At 46.6% G+C, this 21,309-nt stretch overlaps 1 protein-coding gene across 1 annotated transcript in view; it reads left to right on the forward strand.

Annotated features, from left to right (window-relative positions):
* The first annotated feature begins 744 nt into the window (after positions 1-744).
* Cpn1 (carboxypeptidase N subunit 1) overlaps positions 745-21,309 on the forward strand; it is a 33,868-nt gene continuing 13,303 nt past the window's right edge. Inside the window, exons 1-5 of the mRNA XM_059246474.1 lie at positions 745-967; positions 6,230-6,426; positions 11,489-11,644; positions 16,097-16,282; positions 18,503-18,614. Of these exons, the coding sequence (XP_059102457.1) occupies positions 745-967; positions 6,230-6,426; positions 11,489-11,644; positions 16,097-16,282; positions 18,503-18,614 (874 nt within the window). The remainder of the gene's footprint in view (positions 968-6,229; positions 6,427-11,488; positions 11,645-16,096; positions 16,283-18,502; positions 18,615-21,309) is intronic.

Raw genomic sequence — 21,309 nt, forward strand, 5'->3', positions numbered from 1 at the left:
CATTTTGGGTATTAATTTTCTATTAGATTAATATCTGGCAAACATTTTCTCCTGTCCTGTGGGCGATACTCTTTGCTATGGCGAAACTTTTTAGTTTGATGCAATCACATCTGCTAATTATTACTCTAATTTCCTCAGCTGTCAGAGTCCTATTCAGAAAGCCATTGTCCTTTGACAGTGTTGAAATAGGATCGTCTTCCTATCGTTTTGTTATAAATAATTTATTAATTATAGACACATTATCAAATATGTGATCTCTAATTGCTTGCTCGAAGCATGTGCCTCAATTTCTCAATTTGTTTTGGTTTTGAGTGGGGAGGACAAGACAGAACGGTGCTTCAGAATGGGGCACAGGGGGTGGGGTGCGGCCAAAGGGAACGGATAGCCCCATTTGTAAGTTGTAACAAGCACATGCCGAATCTCTTAAAAGCCCCTGGGCACCAAAGGGTTATAAGCAGCTGTTTCTTGAGGCCTGTTTACAGTCCAGTTAATCAGTAAGCCAGAATCCCAAAGTGGGGATGCACAGAAACCTCCCAAAAGGTTTTCTAGGCTTAAGAGAGGAAGAGACATGAGTCCGCGGAGCATCGTGGTTATCCCAGGACCTCAGAAATAATTCCCAGAGTCACAGAGCCTGGTCCCCAGTCTTCTGCAGTTGTGGCAGGTGCGAAGCCAGGCCTGGCCGCTCTTGGCTCTGGATCCTGAGAGGGCGAGGCACGTTGCAGAGCCGCTGGGAAGCTCGGTGAGATGCCAGATCTACCTTCAGCCTTCCTGCCGCTCCTCCTTCTCTCCAAGTTAGTCGCCCCTGTGACCTTTCGTCACCACCGCTATGATGACCTCGTGCGGACGCTATACAAGGTGCACAACCAATGCCCGGACATCACACGGCTCTACAATATTGGGCGCAGCGTGAAGGGGAGGTACCTCTACGTGCTGGAGTTCAGCGACTACCCGGGGATCCATGAGGCCTGTAAGTCTTGAGTAGTTCTGGGGTGTGTTGAGAAACTAACACCTTCTACAAATCCAGAGGTGGTGGTTGGTGCAGCAAGAGACCTCCATATACAATGCATTACCTCTTCCTCCACCTGAGAAGGCAGGCCGTCTTACTTGGCTCTCAAGATTCTCTGGGACCTGGGGAGCTGCAACCCCAGTTCAGGTTCCAGCGCATTCCTCCTTCCTGAGTTCTGTTTGCTCAAAACTTCGGGGGTAAAGGGTGTCTTCCTCCTGTTCCCTCCAGCCTCCCCTCTCTTCCCTCACACCCCTGGTCTTTTTCTCTTATTCCTTCTATCAGGATCCAATAGCTTGTGAACACAGCAGAAATCATTGACCTCCTCATTCTCCCGAGGGTCCAGGCAGATCTCTTCCAGGAAGGGCAGTGATCCAACATGGTGTCCTAGAGAGAGTTTAGAGGTTGGAATATTCGTTTTCTTTTTTGTTAGTTTGCTTCTGTTATCCAAGCAAACTATCCATGTTTGCTTCAAAAATAGTTCATGACCAGCCAGGCAACATAAAAAAAGCCCATCTCGAAACAACCAACCAACTGAAAAAAATAGAAATTAGATAAGGAAAAAATAACAAACTGAAGCACAGTCCAAACATTCAAGGATAACTATTATTTACATGGCTTGATATCGCTCGTTCCAGACGTGATAGTCAATCCTACCTCTCAAAGGCAAGTGTCTTTTCACTCTGTGTCAATGAATGACCCTCTATGGCATTCTTGGTTGTGTGACATGCTATTGTCTGGCTTCATTAACTGCCCACACACTGATGAACTTGGATGATGTCTCTAGTCTCTCGTTGCTTTGTTTCCAACAATGGTGACATTTGAGTTAAGTCACATGACTTATGTCAGTTCCTCCTTCAGACTGTCTGTCTCTCCCTCCCATACCCAGCCCTGCTCCATTCTGCATTATAATTTGCTTTTAGTCATTGCACGACACTCCCAATGGGTCTCCCATCCAAAGATAACCATTCTCTGAACCCTCTCACTTGCCGGGGAGAGGCCAGACCATTTCTTCGTTACAAATACAGTCTTCTTGCACTCCTGCTTTAAAGGTGCAATGGAGACTGACAGTGAGAGCTTCCGAACTTTATACGGAGAAAGCTCAAGAAGAACGATGTGATTCCCTGGGATTAGGGTCTTGCCTAGCAAGCACCTGCTTTTACTCAGATCACGTGCATATTGTGGAAGCTTAAGGCTGTTGATGGATTTTATGAGGTTAGCCCCTTCAGGCCACGCCCCTTCAGGCCACGCCCCTTCCTGGTGCTCCTCTACCTCTAGCGCTTAAGGCCTTCCTTGAGGCTGTTGCAGACAGTGCTGGCTCTCAGGGATCCCTCTTTCCCCCTGAGTCAGCAGTTCTTTCATTTGCTCCTTACATCCCTCCATTCCACAAATAGTTACCCATTGCCTGCTGGAGAGAAGAGCTTTTGTTGGGGATGTAGAGATGGGCTCAGCTGTCAAGAGAGCGCTTGCTGTTCTTATGGAGGCCCCAAGTTTGGTTCCAAGCACCCAGCAGATCACCCACCTGTAACTCCAGTTCAAAGGGATCTGACACCCTTTTCTGGGCTCTATGGAACACCCCTACATACACACGTATGATTAAATAATAAACCAGAAGGAAAGAGAGGGGGAGATGCTTATTAAAAAGAACGTTCAGCCAGGCATGCTGGCACTTTTGTAGGCTTTAGAAATACAACCAAGAATAATACAGGCTTTTCCCTAATAGGCCTGAATTATAGCGGACTAAGACCATCAATAAATGGGGCACTGGGCAAATGCTTGGTATGTCAGATGGAGTAAGTTCTGTAGCAAGAACTTAAACAGGAAGGAGAGATGGTCCTGCTATGTGGCAATCGAGAAGGAAGCGGAGGAGGTCACTGGTGCCCCACAGGCTTCTCTAGCAGAGGTGGTGTTGAGCAGAGATCTGAAGGTCTCTGAGGGGGAGGGCATGGCAGCCTAAGGGAAAGAAAATGCAGCCCCCAGGAGCCAGAGCACAATTGGCACCGAGGTCAGAGTCAGGTGGTTGAGAGCACTGGGCACCAGGGAGCTTGTTCGGGACTTAGAAGCAGGTGGACCCATCTTGGCCTTTACTTTGAGCAAAGCGAGATTCTGCTGTAGAGTTTTAGACAGAAGAGTGATGCACTCTGACTTTAAAGACCACTTGGGGTGGAGGCCAACAACCGCAGCTTCAGGACCAGCCACTTGCTCTGGTGAATGGGCTTTTTTGTTCATTTTGTTTGTTTGTTTGTTTGTTTAACTTTTATTGGTTCTTTGTGGATATCACATCATGTTCCGATCCCACTTATCTCCCTGTCGGGGTGAATGAAGTTTCATGGAACACCATAACACTCAGTCTGCTCTCAAATTATCTGTGCTGGCTTCTACTGAAAGAGTTGAGTAGTTGTGACAGTGATAACATTGTCCACAAAGCCCCTCCTTGCCCTTTACAGAAGTTTTGTCAGCCCCTGATTGGGAGCATGGCTGCTAAGGAGCCACACAGATGCAGGAGACTGACTAAGTGGGAGGTGGGTTACAAAGATGCAGGTGTGAAGGTGTGAGAGTTCGAACCACAGTAATTGCTGGCGGTGCGGTGCTTATTATGGGAAACGGTTGCATTCTGTCTCTATGGAAATAAGAAGCAGAGGGCTTGCTGGTGAGCTCCCACTAAACATGCAGCACAACGCTGTGTGAACCAGACCAGCGGCCCCTCTGCCCGAGTCTCCCATTGCTTTGGATAACTAAGAGAGAAGACTAAACAGATTCTCCAAATTTGGTTTTCCCGAAGACAAATACCTGCTATTTACTATCACAAACATTTCCTTAAAAAAAAAAAAAAAAAGAAAGAAAGAAAGAAAGAAAGAAAGAAAGGAAGGAAGGAAGGAAGAGGCTGCAAGTGGCAGTGCACACCTTTATTCCCAGCACTCGGAAGCAGGAGCAGGAAGAGCTCTGTGAGGCCAGCCTGCTCTACATAGCAAGTTCCAGGACAGTCCAAGGCTACATAGAGATAGATCCCTGTCTCAAACAAACAAACAAACAAACACAAACAAGAAACAAGAAAGAAAGAAAGAAAGAAAGAAAGAAAGAAAGAAAGAAAGAAAGAAAGAGGAAGGAAGGAAGAAAGAAAGAGAGAAAGAAAGAGAGAAAGGAAGGAAGGAAGAGGAAGGAAGGAAGAAAGAAAGAGAGAAAGAAAGAAAAAGGTTAAAACAATAGAATACGTATTAAATGAAATGATATTTTTCTTGAGATAGGGTTTCTCTAGGTAGCCCTGCTGGCCTGGAACTTGCTGTGTAGACCAAGCTGGCCTCAAACTCACAGGGATCTGCCTGTCTGACACCCAGGTGCTGAGATTAAAGGCAAGCGCCACTATATCGGGCTGTGTTGGTATTTTACGTGTACTGAAATGTGATTTTAATTGTATGTTAATAAATAAAGTTGCCCGGGGGTCAGAGCTATTAGAGGCATAGCAAGAGCGTGGCGGTGGTGGCGCACGCCTTTAATCCCAGCACTTGGTAAACAGAGCTAGGTAGATCTCTGTGTGTTCAAGGATACAGCCAACATTGGAGACACACGCCTTTAATCTCAATACCATAGAGGATTTGCAGGGCTGTACATACAGGCAGTGACGGGGCAGTCACGTGTTTGGGTTTACAACCAATGAGAAGGCAGAACAGCTAGACTATATAAAGACATACACACAGGAAGCAGGTTTTTTTTTTTTTTCTTTCGGAGAGCTCTCTTGGCTGAAGCAGGAAGGGTAAGGCTCTTAGCTCTGACCTCTTGGCTTTCTTCTCTGAATCGGCTCTGTGTTTCTTATTTAATAAGATGGTTGGTTACATCTACACCGGGCCTGCATATTATTTTTAAAAATATGATCGTTGTGGATTGAAGACATTCTTTTAGAGAGGCTTGTTATATACAGGAACACTAAGATAAATAATGATGGATTTTTTTTTTCTAAAGGTGTGTTAAGATCATCTACTTGGCTAATACTAGGTCCCATAAAGGAAGCAGGACATGTATGTGCCTGTGTAGATAGAGCCCAGAACAATAAGTACTATAAAAGGGAAGGCCACAAAGGACTCACTTCTAGCAAGAAGAGCTTAAGCTGGTGACACGGACTTACCGTGTTTGAACCAGACTGTGGGGACAGTGAGGAAATAAGGGACCCAGAGGAAGAATCAACCAGCAGGAAGCAGAAGTGTGCTGTGGAGGAAAGGGGGCAGCATCAGCAGGAGCTTCTGTTCAGAGCCGAGCACAGCTGTCTCACGTGACACTGGAGCAGTGGTTCTCAGCCTGGGGGTCGAGGCCCCACAGCGTCGCATATCAGATATCCTGCATAGCCAATATCTACAATTCATAGTAATAGCAAAATTACAATTATGAAGTAGCAATGAAAATAATTTTATGGTTGGGGGTCACCACAACATGAGGAACTGTGTTAAAGGGTGCAGCATTAGGAAGGTTGAGAACCGCTGCTCTAGAGGTTTTCACAGACTCTCACTTCTGATGTCTGTTAACAGCTAATGTGGCCAAAGGGAAGAATAAGGACCCAGGCAATAGGTGATTCCTTTCTCTCATGCCTCAAGACATGCCTTTCTGGCTCTGAAGAAGGGATTCCAGAGCCCCATAGACCAAACAACTTACGTCTTCAACAGGGAAGCCTGTTCTAGGCCCAAGAGTACTTTATGAGACAGGTTTTGGGGAAATGCCATGGCCCAGAAAGACTGGTGTCCGAGCAGTGTTCTGGGTGTGTCTTTATGAGTGCACTCCTCCAAATGGTCCTGAGTGCTCCCTGGTCTTTGACCTCTAACACAAGCAGCCTCAGACAAGTTACTTAGCGTCTCCTTCATGCTGAGGTTATGGGACCTGCTCCACAAGTTCTCTGTGAAAGTTAGCAACAATGACATGAACAGCTAGTACACTTGGGGGGTCAATACATGGTGGTCATTATTATCCCGGACATGGATTTCTATAGCTTTTCTGATCGCAATTTATTAGGAAGGGGCTCAGGAGTTTCTGGGAAAGACCTAAAGACCTAATGAAAGCCTGAATTTTCTTTCCATTTATTTATTTTTTATTTTTTGGAGGGGGGTGATATGGTGGAGTTGGGTGAGACAGTCTTGTGAGTCTTAGGTTAGTCTGGAACTCACTATGTAAGCTAAAGCTGGCCTTGAACTCGTGGTCTTCTTGCCTGCCCCTTCAAGAGCTGGGTTGTGTTTCTGTTTCCAGTGGAACCGGAAGTCAAGTACGTGGGGAACATGCATGGAAATGAGGTGCTGGGGCGTGAGCTGCTCCTGCAGCTGTCGGAGTTCCTCTGTGAGGAGTTCCGGAACCGGAACCAGCGGATCCTGCGCCTCATCCAGGACACGCGCATTCACATCCTGCCTTCCATGAACCCTGACGGCTACGAGGTGGCTGCCGCGCAGGTACGCTGTCCAAGGACGAGGCATTGAAGAGACTAACGCCGTCTTATGAAATGAGTCAGTGGACAGTGTGTCCCATGTCCCTTTATAAATGTCAGTACAAAGAGGGAGGGGGAGGGGAGGGAAGGGGGAGAGGGAAGAGAAGGGTAAAACAGCTGGGGTGCAGGGAAAGGCAGAAGCAAAGGGTTAAAACGTTAGCATCCCTGAAGTGCCCCACTGTGGGCTCTGGTTGAACCTCAGAGCCCTCCACGCCGGTCCCCCTAACCAGTACAATACTGGAGACGTGCGAGGGTGTTACCACACACACACCTTCCTGTCCCTTTAGCAGAACAGCACACACTCCCCCCCCCCCATATTGGGGTGGGAGGTTAATTCTAGATCATTCTTCTCCCTCCCACCCCTTTAACCCACCGAGGCTTTAAACTAAATATGTTAGCCGAGTTAATATAAACTGAACTATATTCCCCAGCCTCCCGAAGCGGGTCTCAAACTCAGGCCCCGCCTGACTCAGGCGCGGGAGGCTGGGTCCGCGCGCGTCCCCAGGCCTGACATCTCTTTCTCTAGAGTCCACACTGCTGCTGGCGCAGTGCTCAGTGTTCCAGTTCGTTATTCTGGAATTGTTTTTGCAGTGAGATGCACAGAAACGTGCTTGATCGCTCTGCCCTTCGTTCCCTAACGTAAATGCAGCATGCCTTCAAGTCTCCCTTTAAACCCTGGCGCTGCTTCGTGGACCTGTGTCGGAATCATAGGGGAAGATCTTTGACATGTGGCTTCCAGGTCCCAGTTCAGTCTCCTTAACGTCACAGAAAGGCCTGGGCATCAGGCTGCCATCCACACAGCACATGCATTCTTTTAAAAGCTGTATCTACATGTCTTTACAGAAGGAGGGTTACGTTAAAGTGTGTTTTAAATCTGCTTGAGGCGGGGAGAGTGGAGGCAGATAGGGTGCTCGAGCCAGGATGCTGACAAGCGACTGAACACAGAGAGAGACAACCGATGGAAAGCCCTGCCAGGCCTCGGGCCTTGAGGAGGGAGAACTCCAGCATGGCTCCTGTCCTGCATTAGCGTCCTCTGTGCACGGCAGGGAAGCTGGAGAAGCAACTCAGTGCTGCCCACATCCTTTGCAACAGACAAAGGAGGGGGAGCGGAAATTCCCTGTGGCCCCTTCTCTGCCAGCCTGGTGTGTTTCTAATCAGAGGGAGCAGGTCTTGAACTTGGTTGAATCTGAGAGAGGACCTAGCAGGTTCCAGGACTACTGCCCGGACTGCGTGGCTGCCCAGGGAGATGCCTAGCCAGACTTTAAAGCCACGTGCAGGGAAGCAGAATCAAAGGTTCCCTGGTGTTTCACGCCCTAATCCCCAAACCTATGAAAAACGTTATATTGCTTGGGTAGAGAGAATTATGGTTGCAGATAGAGCTGAGGTCATGTGCCACCACCGTGCAGCTTAGCAATGGAAATCTATTACACCATTTGCTCTGTTTATGGGAACCTAGGAACCTTCAGCTAGGTGATATTCCTCCTCTTCCCCTCCCTCCTCTTCCTCTCTTTCCTCCTGTTCTCTACCCCCTTTTCTTCCTCTTCCTTTTTTTTTTTTTTTTTTTTTTGGCTCTGCTGGAGATGAAATCCAGAAGTTTCACACACACACTAAGTAAATACTCTGACACCACCCACAACCTGCTGCTCAGAAAGCCCCTCCTTGCCAGCCTGACTAAGGACCAGTTATGTACAAAATCAACTGATAAAGCCCATTGCTCTTAGTATTGACAGTTAAGAGCTACATTGCCGCCGGGCAGTGGTGGTGCACACCTTTAATCCCAGCCCTTGAGGGGCAGAGGCAGGTGGATCTCTGAGTTTAAGGCCAGCCTGGTCTACAAAGTGAGTTCCAGGACAGCCAGGGCTACACAGAGAAACCCTGTCTTAGAAAAAGAAAGAAAACAAAAAAAAAAAAGAGCTACACTGCTAAGAACAAGAAGTAGTGAGAAAGCCCTGCTTAGAGGTGCATACCAAACTCCGAAGTCCATAAATGTTTGCACTGTAACAGAAATTATGTAGGTAACTGAAGAGAACTTTTTAAAATGTCATGTTTTCAGTGCAGTCTAAGAATGAAATGTGAGTGGGATGCCCATGTGAAAAGGGAAACGCGGAGAATGATAAAGATTCTTAGGGAAAATTTGAATGGCATCTCTGAGTTTCCAATAGGAAGTGAGGTTCGTTCACCTCACTTCTGGGAACAGCCAAGAATTTGAGCTTTACCCACTTCATCTGTAGGGCTGTAGTGTACACTATTCCCCTTCTCCAGTGACACAAAAAATAATTCTGATGACCTCCCCCCACACACACACACACAGACCTGCCCCTGCCACACACACTCTGAAACAGGATCTCATGTAGCCCAGGCTGACCTTGAACTTGCTAGGAAGCAAAACATTACCTTGAACTTCTAAACATATGCCACCATGCCTGGTATTTACCAGTGCCAGGAACTGAACAGAACACTTTGGGAATGCCAGGCAAGCGCTCTTAACAACAGAGGCCCGGCTACTAATGGTAATCTTAACCCATCTCTGTTACCACTTTCTGTTTATTTATGTATGCGTCTAGCCCCGCAAGTGTGCTATGAATTCCTAGGAGGCTAGAGTATTATCTCACTTAGCTCTTTCCCCAGTGTCTGAGGGCCTTGGATTGACAATGCATAAGTGAATTAAGTGAATGGTGGTTGACTAGATGGATGAATGAGAAGGTGGGTGAGGGAATACATGAACAAATAAAGATAAAATCTGAACTATGAACAGAGAAGTTAAGGGATCCAGAAGGTTAAGACTGCTCAGAAGATAAGAATCCTATTATTCCATAATTTGGTTTCATTAGCATATGTTAATTATACATAAGAGTTTCTTGGTGACATTTTCATACATGTATATAAAGTCATCCTTTCTACCTCCTGCGTGTGACCCAGAGTTTAATTAAGGTTGCTTTTGTGAGCATGCATGAAGGGTTAGTTACTGGAACATGAGCACTTTACTTGTGGCTAGACCACTGAAGAACTCCCCAGTATCCATTGACCATCAATAGCTCTTCAGGGATGGGCAGGGCCTTGGGAGCCCCTTCTCCCTAGCAACCATTAACTGTCTGTAAATCCTCAGAGAGGGTGGGGTCTAGGGAGTTTTGAGGAGCCCAGTCTTGTGCAGGTTTTACACAGGGAATCACAGCTGGTGTGAGTCCATGAATTCAACAACTGTTGTCATGCCTGGGAGCTAGCATTCCACAGCACTCCTCTATTCCATCACCTCTTCTATGGTGTTCCTGGAGTCTTGGAAGGGGAGCCGATGTCCCATCTAAGGCTAAGCCATCAACAGTCACATATTCTTAGCGCTTTGAATGGTTATGAACCTCTGTGGTAATGGCTATCCCCTGTAAAAATATACTTACCTGTCTAAAACACGGATCTATAGACAATCATAATCAAAAGCCAGTTTTATTGATTCCCCTATAAGGAGAACAAAACCAGGTATAGTGGTTCATGGATCAAAAGTTCATGGCCATCCTTCGTATATAGCTAGTTTAAGACCAGACTGGAATACATAAAACCTTGTCTCATGAGGGAGGGAAGGATAGGGGGATAGATGTACTAGTTGCTTTTCTGTTATTGTGACAAAACACCATGGCCAAGGCAACTTATGAAAGCATTTAATTGGGCTTACAGTTTCAGAGCCTTAGAATCCATGATGGCAGAGCAAAGGCGTGGTGGCAGGGTTAGCTGAGGGCTCACATCTTGACCTGAAGCGAAGGCAGAGAGACACTGGGAATGGTACGGGTCTTTTGAAACCTCAAAGCTAGTGACATACTTTCTCCAGTAAGGCCACACCTCCTAGAACTCCCCAAACAGCCACCACTGGAACCAAGTATTCAAAAGCCAGAGACTTATAGAATCATTCCAGCCACCATAGAGGGAAGAGAGAAGAAAGGAAAGATACGCAGAAACAGAAACATTGGGGAGGTCAGGGGAGCCGGAAAGAAAACGTCCTGCTATACATCATGTAGGCAGAGGTCTTTTTCCTGGACCACCAATCAGCTCTGTCCCACTAGCCACTCCCAATAACCACACAGAGACTTATTATTAATTATAAATGCTTAGCCAATAGCTTAGGCTTGTTACTAACTAGCTCTTACATTTTAAATTAACCCATTTCTGTCCCTTTACTTGCTGCCACGTGGCTCATGGCTTGTTACCTCATTTTGTACACATCCTGTTTCCACAGATACAGAATATGGCTTTTCAGCACTGGGGTGAAAATAAGAAGCAACCATGAGTGGGAATGAGGTTTATTTTTACAGGGACAGAAATGTCCTGAAATTATGATTTTAGAATAACCGTGACGGTGGTGTTGTTTTTCCCACTCTGTAGGCATACTAAAATGCATTGAATTGTATTCTTAAGCAATTCTGTAAAGCTATGTTAGGAGTCTCCTGGGACCCCCTAGAACTTCATGGTGTCTACATTTGAACCACCCAACAGGGACACTGGATACATGAAAGGCAATAATGCTACATCATTTCATAAATTAAGCTAGTGTGTTGGTTTGAATGAGACATACCCTCCATAGGCTCACGTGTTTGAACACTTGATCCCTCATTGGTGGTGCTTTGGGCAGAAGGGGTTGGAACCTTTAGGAGGTTGAGCTTTGCTAGTACATTACTGTTGGTGTGCTTTGAGGATTTACAGCCTCACTCTATTTTCTGATCTCTCCCACTGTTTCCATCCTATGATTAACCATGATCAGCCAACCTCCTGCTCCTGCTACCATGCCCTGATTATGGTAGCATGCCAACCATGCTCTGCTTTCTGGCCCATTATAAACTCACCCTCTTTCCTCTCACCCCTCTCTTTCTGGAGCCATAATCTAAAATAAAACGTTTTTATCTTAAATTGATTTTGGTCATGGTATTTTATCACAGAAACAGAAAAGTAACTAATGTAGTTAGTACCTTTAAAAGTTACATCACACTCTTGAAATGTAGGGTTCTGTCTTAAATGCTCATCTTTCCTCTCTCCGTTTTTCCCAGGGCCCAAACACATCTGGGTATCTGGTTGGTAGGAACAATGCCAACGGAGTGGACCTGAACCGCAACTTCCCTGACCTCAACACCTATTTCTACTACAATGAGAAGTACGGCGGCCCCAACCACCACTTACCCCTCCCAGACAACTGGAAGAGTCAGGTAGGAGATGAAAATTGGCAATAGAAGCTGGTAACTCGGCACCTGGAGTTGCTTGCGGGATGCTAAGTATTCTTCACATCAAGAGAACTGTCAAGAATTGAACATCAGCTCCTTCCTCAGTTACTCTACCTAGAAGAATGTTAGCTCTCAGACTTCTTTGTACTCTTCCCTCTGGCAGCAGAGAGAGAGCCCTCCAGGCAGCAAGGCCTCACTGACTGTCCACCTATAAAATAATCATTCAGACGCTTAATATTATTTACAAACTGTATGGCCTATGGCAGGCTTCTTGCTAGCTAGCTCTTTCATCTTAAATTAACCCATTTCTATTCATCTATGTTTTGCCACGTGGCCGTGGCATTACCAGTCTGCTGGCATCTTGTTTCTCCTTGGGTGGCGGCTAGGCATCTCTCCCTCCTCTCCTTTCTTCTTTCCGTATATCTGCTTGGATTTCCCGCCTGCCTCTAAGCTGCCTTGCCATAGGCCAGTGCAGCTTTATTTATCAACCAATCAGAGCAACACATATTCACAGCATACAGAAAGACATCCCACAGCAGGCAATAGTAGCCAATATTAGCCCTGTTTGACAGTTACTACATTTATAGGTCAAATTAAATTTACATAAGTAATAACTGAAAGGATCAATATTAAAACCTAGACATGGACTGGGGAGATGGCTCAGTTGGTAAAGTTCTTGTCCTACAAGCATGGGGACCTGAGCTTGAACCCCAGAACCCATGCCAAAATGCTAGGTGTAGGGCCAACGAGACAGCCCAGTGGGTAGTTACCTGCTGCCAAGCCTGAAGACCTGAGTTTGATTCCCAGAACCCACATGATGGAAGGAGAGAGCTGACTCCTGCAGGCTGTCCTCTGACCTTGACATCAGGCTGTCATGTATATGTGTTCATGCACACACATATGCACACACATATGCACACAAAGCAAGTGCAATTTTTAAAATGTAGATGTATGGTGGCGAGTGAAAGAGAAAGACATCCATCTTCAACCTCTGATCTTCCTACACACGTGCACACACCAGTGTAGCTTGAGTTTTCCTGTGTAGCTTTGCGCCTTTCCTGGAACTCACTTGGTAGCCCAGGCTGGCCTCGAACTCATAGAGATCCGCCTGCCTCTGCCTCCCGAGTGCTGGGATTAAAGGCGTGCGCCACCACTGCCCGGCCGTGAATCTATTGCTTTAAACTACAGCAGCTGTGGCTGCTGGCTCCACCCACCTCAGTTTCCCAACATGGCGGCCGTACGTTTTCTGCCAGCTCTGGGAGCTATCGTAGGTCTATGCTTTTATCCAAGCAGCATGTAGCCCAGAAACCTCTTTTTTTTGTTTTGTACTAGCAAAGGCTAAATCCACCATACAGCTTAATGTGTCACTTGCAGAGGACTCATTCCCGCCATACAGCGGCAGGTCGAACACACACGCTAGGAACCCACAAGTAACTCAAACCGGCAGCTGCCACTCATTTGAGAGAGACAATTAGGAAGCTGTTTTTAGCTCCGTTTTAGAATCTTTTCTCAGGTTTTTAGGTGGAAACTCTTGCCCCACGTTGGGCGCCATTTGTAGCTTGAGTTTTCCTGCCTGGCCCACAGTCAGGACAAATCTCTCTCATCTGCCAGTCCCACAGCCACTCAGACCCAACCAAGTAAACACAGAGACTTATATTGCTTACAAACTGTATGGCCGTGGCAGGCTTCTTGCTAACTGTTCTTACAGCTTAAAGTAATCCATTTCTATAAATCTATACCTTGCCACATGGCTCGTGGCTTACCGGGATCTTCACATGCGGCTTGTCATGGTGGCAGCTGGCAGTGTCTCTCTCACCCAGCTTCCTGTTCTCTCAATTCTCCTCTCTGTTAGTCCCGCCTATACTTCCTGCCTGGCCACTGGCCAATCAGTGATTTATTTATTGACCAATCAGCAACACATTTGCCATACAGACCATCCCACAGCACACCAGCATGCACACACTCACGTGCACAAACACAGACAGACCTTCCGACTCATGTTTCCAACATCCTTTCTGCTGATACTGGACTGTTGACAGGAAGCTCCAGCATTCTGTAGACAAGTTTCTCCTACTTGTGATGAATCGGATGTTCACAATGTTAGCTATAGAATGATGTCTAACTCGTGGTTCCTCCTCTTTCCTCCTATGTGACCTTTTGCATCTTAAAGCCCCCCTTGTTTCCCATGCTCTAACTGGAGACAGCATCTGGCAAGCCCTGGGTAGTGTGAATGGCCCCACCCTGTGTGGACCTGCTGCTGGTGAGAGTAACTCCTGCCTTCTCAGAGCATCCCTGTCAGCCCTGACTTTTCTCCTGGGTGGGAGGGCTCTGACACTCTATCTGTGAACATCGAAGCTTAGAGACTGAGGAGAGGAACACAAAGCAGGGGGAGGCCTCTCCACTGGACGTTCCTGGGTGGATAGGGTCAGTATTTCCCCCTTGAAAATGATGAGGGCTGGAGAGATGACTCAGTGCTTCAAAGTGTCTACCGTTCTTACAGAGAACCCATATTAGACAGCTCACAATTGCCTGTAACACCAGCTCCAAGAATATCTGATGTCCTGTATCCTTGTGGACATACCCCCACACAGACACACATACCCACACATAATTTAAAATAAAATAAAATCTTTTTAGAAAAATGATGTAAAAGTCATATTGACATGTTGGATTTCTGGGTACAGCTGTCCTTTTGGCTCAGTTAGTAAGTAAAAAATAACATGGTCCTACTCAGTGTATGTAGGCAGAAGACTATCATAGGTAATTTTTTATTTCCTGAGGCAAGGTATCATGTAGCCAAGGCTGGCCTCAAACTTACTTATGAGGATGACCTTGAACTTCTGTTCCTCCTGCTCTGCCTCCAGAGTGCTGGGATTATTGTTGTGAGCCATGTTCTGAATTCTTGAAAGGTTTATTTTATTTGTATTTTTGTAATTATGTGGGGGTCTGTGTGTCTGTGTGGGGATGTGTCCATGTTAGCTGCAGGTGTTCTCCGAGTCCAGAAGAGGGTGTCAGATCCTCTGGAGCTGGAGTTACAGGTGGCGGTGACCTGACATGGGTGCTGAGAACCGAACTTGGGTCCCCTGTGCTAACAGCAAGTGCTCTGAACTGCTGAGCTGTTTCTTCACACCCCCCGCCATGCTTTGATTATTAAACTTGTTTCTCTTCATAAGACAAGATGAGCCTCCTCCTCAGTCCTCTGCCTAGCTCTGAAGAGGAAAAATGAAATGGGAACTCCCTTGTGCTCCTGATAGAAGAGCCCTGAGGGAAAGGAGTGACCAGAAGCTGGCCTGTTGGAACGTGGAGCATCAAAGGGCCTGAGCTCTTGGTCCTGCAGCCACAGGCCACAAAATGACAATTTCTCCAATAGAGATCACGTGTACAGCAGTGATCCCTTTACTCTGTGACTTTGCACAGTGACAAAATGACCAAACATTGCTGGGAACTTACCTACCCACACATGATGTGTCTGTCCTGCTTGTGTGAGATCCAACTCTCCTCAGCCAGTCCCCTTTGGGACTGACCTTTGGTCCAGGAAGAGCTGTTAACTCATTGACCCCAAGAGCTCACCAAACAGACCCATGTGTGAGGAGAACAGCACCGGCGACTGGACTTTTGTGCTGCGGGTCCCGTGGGTTCATGGTTTTCTTAATCCTGCCAGTCACTGGCAAAGTAACACTCAGTAGAAATTAGTGTGTCTAATCCATGAAACGTAGATATGATCAGAGTGTCATTAAAATGGTGCAGCAGATGTGTTGGCAAGAGGAGGCCGAAATCATTACTTCAAGCAAGTGGTTTCTATTATTAGAACCCTAGATTTTTGCAAAGATGTCTTAGAAGCCCAGCCCTTGCTACGCTGGATAAACTGGGAAACCTTTGGCTCTCTTCTTCTCCTTCTCCCCCATCCCTTCTCCCTCCCTTTGCCCTTTCCTGCTCCCTCTCTTCTCTCCCAAAATTGAGTAAAAAAATACAGAATTCCAGACACTTCCTGTTCCCACACTGACCCCACCTTCAACATCGTATCCCAGAGTGGTGCATTAATTACAATCAATACGCCTGTATTGACCTGACCCAACACTCAGGATCTAAACTCTCCAGTCCCACTAGAGATTACCCTTGGTGTTCTGTGGGTGTGGGTGCACATGCTGAAAGTGTCCATCACTGTCACACAGACTGAAGAGTCTTCCTACCCTGGAGGCTCTCTTTGTACCTATTCTGTGCATTATAATCCACATATTTCACTTTGGGAAGGGGTCCCATATACTTCATTTTGAAATCGTTACCACCAAGGTCAAAGTTTCCCAGCTTCAGTTCTCATATCTGGGGTGGAGGGAGTGGGATTCACAATTCCTGCAGGCTCCTTCCTGACAGGATTCTCTGAGGGACCCTGTGGCAGCTCAGCCATACCTTGGCTGCCAACTTCTCATGTCTTCACAGGTGGAACCCGAGACCCGGGCGGTGATCCAGTGGATTCGCTCCTTAAACTTCGTTCTCTCAGCCAATCTGCATGGCGGGGCTGTGGTGGCCAATTACCCGTATGACAAGTCACTTGAGCATCGGTTCCGAAGTCCTCACCATCGCACCTCCAATTCCCCCACACCAGATGATCAGCTCTTCCAGATGGTATGCAGAACGGCAGCTCCCAGCTCGTCCCAGCAGGGGAACTTGGGCTCAGGAGAGGAGATTCATGTCAGAGATACACAGGTCCACAGATGGTTACAGGAAACAGGGTCTGCTTGGGAGAGGCTGTCTAGTAAGTCACATTTTATTTCAGATGACAGGCCATAAATCCAGGAATGACGAAATCAAAAGGAAGACATTTTATAATTGCTATGATGTAAAGAACACTTAAGCTATGAGTTAGTGGAATGAAATGTGAATTTTGAGAAAACCTAGCTTACACTTTTATGATAATAGGTCTATCTTAATGAAAAATAAGCCATGCAAATTAAGATTTAAATAGTAATATAAAACAGTAGAACAGGGGCTAGGGAGATGGGTCCGCAGCTGAGAGTTCTTGCTACTTTTGTAGAGGCCCCCGATTCTGTTCCCAGCATCCATGTTTGTTAGCTCAAAACCACTTCCAGGGGATCTGACACTTCTGGGCTCCAAGGGCAACTGCACTCATATGCACACACACACACACACACACACACACACACACACACACACACACGCAACAGACACACAGACACACACATATAAATCTTTTTTAAAAAAGATGAATATAGAGAGTTATATATTCATAATATGTATTTTGTAAGTTCATAATCTTTTGTAATAAAATTTATTAACGAAATTATAAAATATGAATATATCTGTAGATAATAAAACATTAGTAATATTTATTATAATTTATCAATAAGTTACAGAGAAGGACCCCAATTTACTTTGGAAAGGCAGTAAATTAATTTATTTTTCTCCAGTAATAACATTTTGTCTACTACTATAAAAACATAATGACTAGGCATGGTGGTGTGTGGTCTAAGTATTTTGATTCCAGTACTTAGAAGGCAGAGGCAGGTGGATCTCTGTGAGTTTGAGGCCAGCCTGGTCTATAGAGCCATTTCCAGGCCAGCCAAGGAAAGATGTTGTGGTGATATTTTGTTGTACTCTAATAAAGCTTGCCTGAAGGTCAGAGGACAGAGCCAGTCACTAGATTAAACATAGAGGTCAGGCAGTGGTGGCACACACCTTTAACCCCAGTACTTGGGAAACACACACACCATTAATCCCAGCACTAGGAAGGTTGTGATAGGAAGTAAAATGGCTGGGCAGAGAAAGGCATATAAGGCGTGAGGAGTCAGGAGCCAGAGAGCCTTTCCGCTGAGGACTCAGAGGCATTCAGTCAGAGGATTTGTGGAGACAGAATCTTCTCTTTTCGGCTGAGGAGTTGGTGAGGTGAGAAGTGGCTGTGGCTTGTTTCCTCTGATCCTTCAGCATTTACCCCACTATCTGGCTCCGGGTTTTTATTATAAGGCTATTTAGGATTCGTGCAACAGATGTCTCAAAAAAAACCACAAAAAATAAAAAAAAAAATTATTAAAGAATAATGGGGATCATAGAGTCTAAGCATGTGACTCTCTTCCCAACACGTATCTTCCATCTGTCAAAATACACGTTTTCTATTTTATTCATTCTTTGATTTCTTTCATTAAAGTCAGCTAGAAAATGGCCTAACTGAAAAAGACCTTCTGTGTGATCTGTTGTCATCCATTTCTTTGCACGTGACAGACTTATCCCCGAGAAAGTGGAAACACCAGAATACAGGGCTCCTATAGCAATACAACATTTGGGATGCTGAGGCAGGATTGAGTTCAAAGCCAACCTGGACAACAGAGTGAGACTCTGTCTTTAAAAACCCAACAGAGAGAAGGAGGTCAAGAGTGACTCCAGGGGCCAGTTGGTGGTGGCGCATGCCTTTAATCCCAGCACTTGGAAGGCAGAGCCAGGTGGATCTCTGTGAGTTCGAGGCCAGGCTGGGCTACAGAGTGAGATCCAGGACAGGCACCAAAACTATACAGAGAAACTCTGTCTCGAAAAACCAAAAAAGAAAAAAAAAAAAAGTGAATCCAGAATTCCTAACTGCAGTCCGAATTGTGCGTGCTCGCTTACATAAACGCGCACACACACACACACACACACACACACACACACACACACACACACTATCACCACCACCACCTCATCACCTCCTCCTTTATCTCTGGTCACACTTCCTTGCACTGAAGCATATAATGCACTCTGCATATCACGTTGCCCCTTGGCGTCCCCTAGTTTGGAGTCTGAGCCACCGCTGTGTGAGATGGGATTGCTCTCAGTCATTTCCTGTCTTTCCTCCAGCTGGCCAAGGTCTACTCCTATGCACACGGATGGATGCACCAAGGTTGGAACTGCGGCGATTACTTCCCAGACGGTATCACCAACGGGGCGTCTTGGTACTCTCTCAGCAAGGGTAAGCGGAGTCCTGGGAACAGTCGTTTTTTCTCCTTCTCAGGGACTCACAGGGAATGCTATAGAATTTTGCACCTCATGGGGGAAATGGAGAAATGGAGAACTCCCAAGCTGGCATTTAACAGCCTATTTGTGATCCTAAAAGACCAAGGCGGGTGGGAGATCATGTGTGGTCTTGTAAAACTAGTGTGTTGTGCCCTGATCTGCTGGGGCATAGGAAGAAAGTAATGAGACCCAGTGGTGAAGGGTGTGGTCTCTGAGATTGAATCAGTTCATCTTGCTTGTGTACCAGCTGTGTGGCTTCAGGCTAGTCCCACGGCCCCTCTGCGCTTTGGTTTTCCCATCTCTAGCTAAAGCCCGGCAACACACTCAACTCATGGATTTGATGCTTTAAGTAAAGCACTTGAAACCTGGCTCCTAAATGCTGTTTTCAAAAGCAGCACAGAGGTGGGCGTCAGACAGCAGCAGGTGAGCAGAGGGGCTGGCCTCTCCCGACTAGGGCTACCAACTCCGCACAGCAGGAACCTGCCGACTAGGGCTACCAACTCCGCATAGCAGGAACCTGCCGACTAGGGCTACCAACTCCGCACAGCAGGAACCTGCGTGGGCGTTGGCCATTCATAACAAAAGGTCGGGGAGCTCCAGCAGCAGGTGCACCCTGCCCCATTCCCCCGCCCCGCCCGGCCCCGTCTCCAACCCTTCCCTGCACCTTGCCTGGGACAGGCTTAGGATAAATGCATGCTGTGAACCTTCCTCTGTAAGACAGGGAAGAGGCTAGAGCAGGGGGCCAGGTTCACTCAGGAGCTGTTCACATCTTTTCCCATACTCTCACCACCAGTATTGATAAGGGTTGAGCTGATGTTTAGTCCTGGGGAGAGAGGAGGGGAGAAAAGCCATGGTGTCACCGTGTACTGAGAAGTCAAGAAGTCAAGAAGTCAAGCCCCAAACCCACTTGAACACAAGCAGGAAGATTCAGTAAGATTCTAATTTCTTTAACTTTGTATTAGGAAACCAGCCTCCCCACACCACAAATTGGAACCGTTAGATATGTGTTTTCAAATCGTCCTTTTTTTTTTTTTTTCTCTCTCCTTCTCCACCTTCCCTGTCCTCTGAGAAAGCATGGCCCATGCCCGCTCAGAAATCTCCACTCTAAAGCAATCTGGCACAATCCCAAGAATAACTTGATTAATTAGTCAGTCACAATGATTGTCTTAGTGCGTGGTCTCTGACCCTGCACCGACAGTACCCCTTGGCAAGTTAGACCCTTTGCCTGAGTCAGAAGCTCTGGGAGTAAGGCCCAGAGTTATCTGCGTTTAGCTGAATGGCCCAGGCTTCCTGGGGACTCTAGTGCATGGGAGGAAAACATTTATGGAGTTATCGTTATTGGTCTCTGGATTAGTCAGGGTTCTCTACAGGAACATAATCCATAGAATGAACGTATGTTAAGAGGGGAGTTTATTAGAATCACTTATAGGATAGAGTCTGGGTAATCCAACAGTGGCTGTCTTCACACTGAAGATTCGAGGCCCTGGAACCTGCTCAGCTCACAAAGCTAGGTCTCTTTGCACCCCCAGTCTGGTGCTGAAGGCCTAGAGGGTTCCTAAAGAGCGGATGGTCTTTAGCCCATGTTGTAAGACCAACGAAGCTGGGTTCCAGTGTCGGGGTGGATGGCAGCCACAGAGCACATGAACTTAAGAACAGGATAGATGAGCTCACCAGCAAGACGCAAAGGCAAGCAGGCCACATGCAAAGCTTTCCTGTGAACCACCTTTTATCTGGATTTCTGCCAGAGGATGTCACCTATATATTTAGGGTGGGCCTTCCCACTTCAGATGACTGGAAGACCCCCATAGATATGCCCAGCAGTGTATCTCTTAGTGGAATCCAGGTCCAGCAGAGCTGACAACCAAATTGACCACCAGTCTCCAACTTCCTCTGTTCTTTCTTATTTTATGTGTACATGTGTTTTGCCTGTGTGCATGTCTGTGCACCCTTAAGAGCCTGATGCCTGAGGAGGCTAGAAGGTTTTGGATCCCCTAGAACTGGAGTTACAGATGGTTGTGAGCCACCATGTGGGTGCTGGAAGTCTGACGGGTCCTCTGGAGGAGCAGCCAATGCTCTCAACCATTGAGCCATCTCTCCAGCCCGCTGCACTCATTTTATAATAGCTTGTTCTCATCAGCCCAAAGAACAAGTGGAAGTTAACTAAGTGGATACTTACTTTTCAGTTTTTATTGTGACAAAATACTACAGAACCTACCATCCTTTTTCTTGTCGTTAGTTCTTACTGTTGTCTAGGCTGGTCTTGAACTCATGGGTTCAAGGGATCCTCCTACCTCATCTCTTTCATGAACTGGGACTACAGGAGCATCCCACCCACCCAGCTCCATCATAACCCTTTAAAATTACTTATTCATGTATTGTGTGGTGGGTGAGTGTGCGTGTGTGTATGAAAGCGAGCACATATGACCCAGTGCAGGTATGGAGGTATTCAATGACAAATACGTACTTCTTTCCCCACTTCGATCTTTTGAGACAGAGTCTCTCTTTGTGTAGCCCTGGCTGGCCTAGCATTCACTCTATGGTCCGGCTAGCCTTGAACTCATATCAAGCCCTCCAGTCTCTGGCTCTGGAGGACAGAGATTATAGGCATGCACCACCACATCAGGCTTGTTGATCACACTTTTAACTGTGCC

The sequence above is a fragment of the Peromyscus eremicus genome, chromosome 1, assembly GCF_949786415.1.
Source record: "Peromyscus eremicus chromosome 1, PerEre_H2_v1, whole genome shotgun sequence".
Classification (NCBI taxonomy): Eukaryota; Metazoa; Chordata; class Mammalia; order Rodentia; family Cricetidae; genus Peromyscus; species Peromyscus eremicus.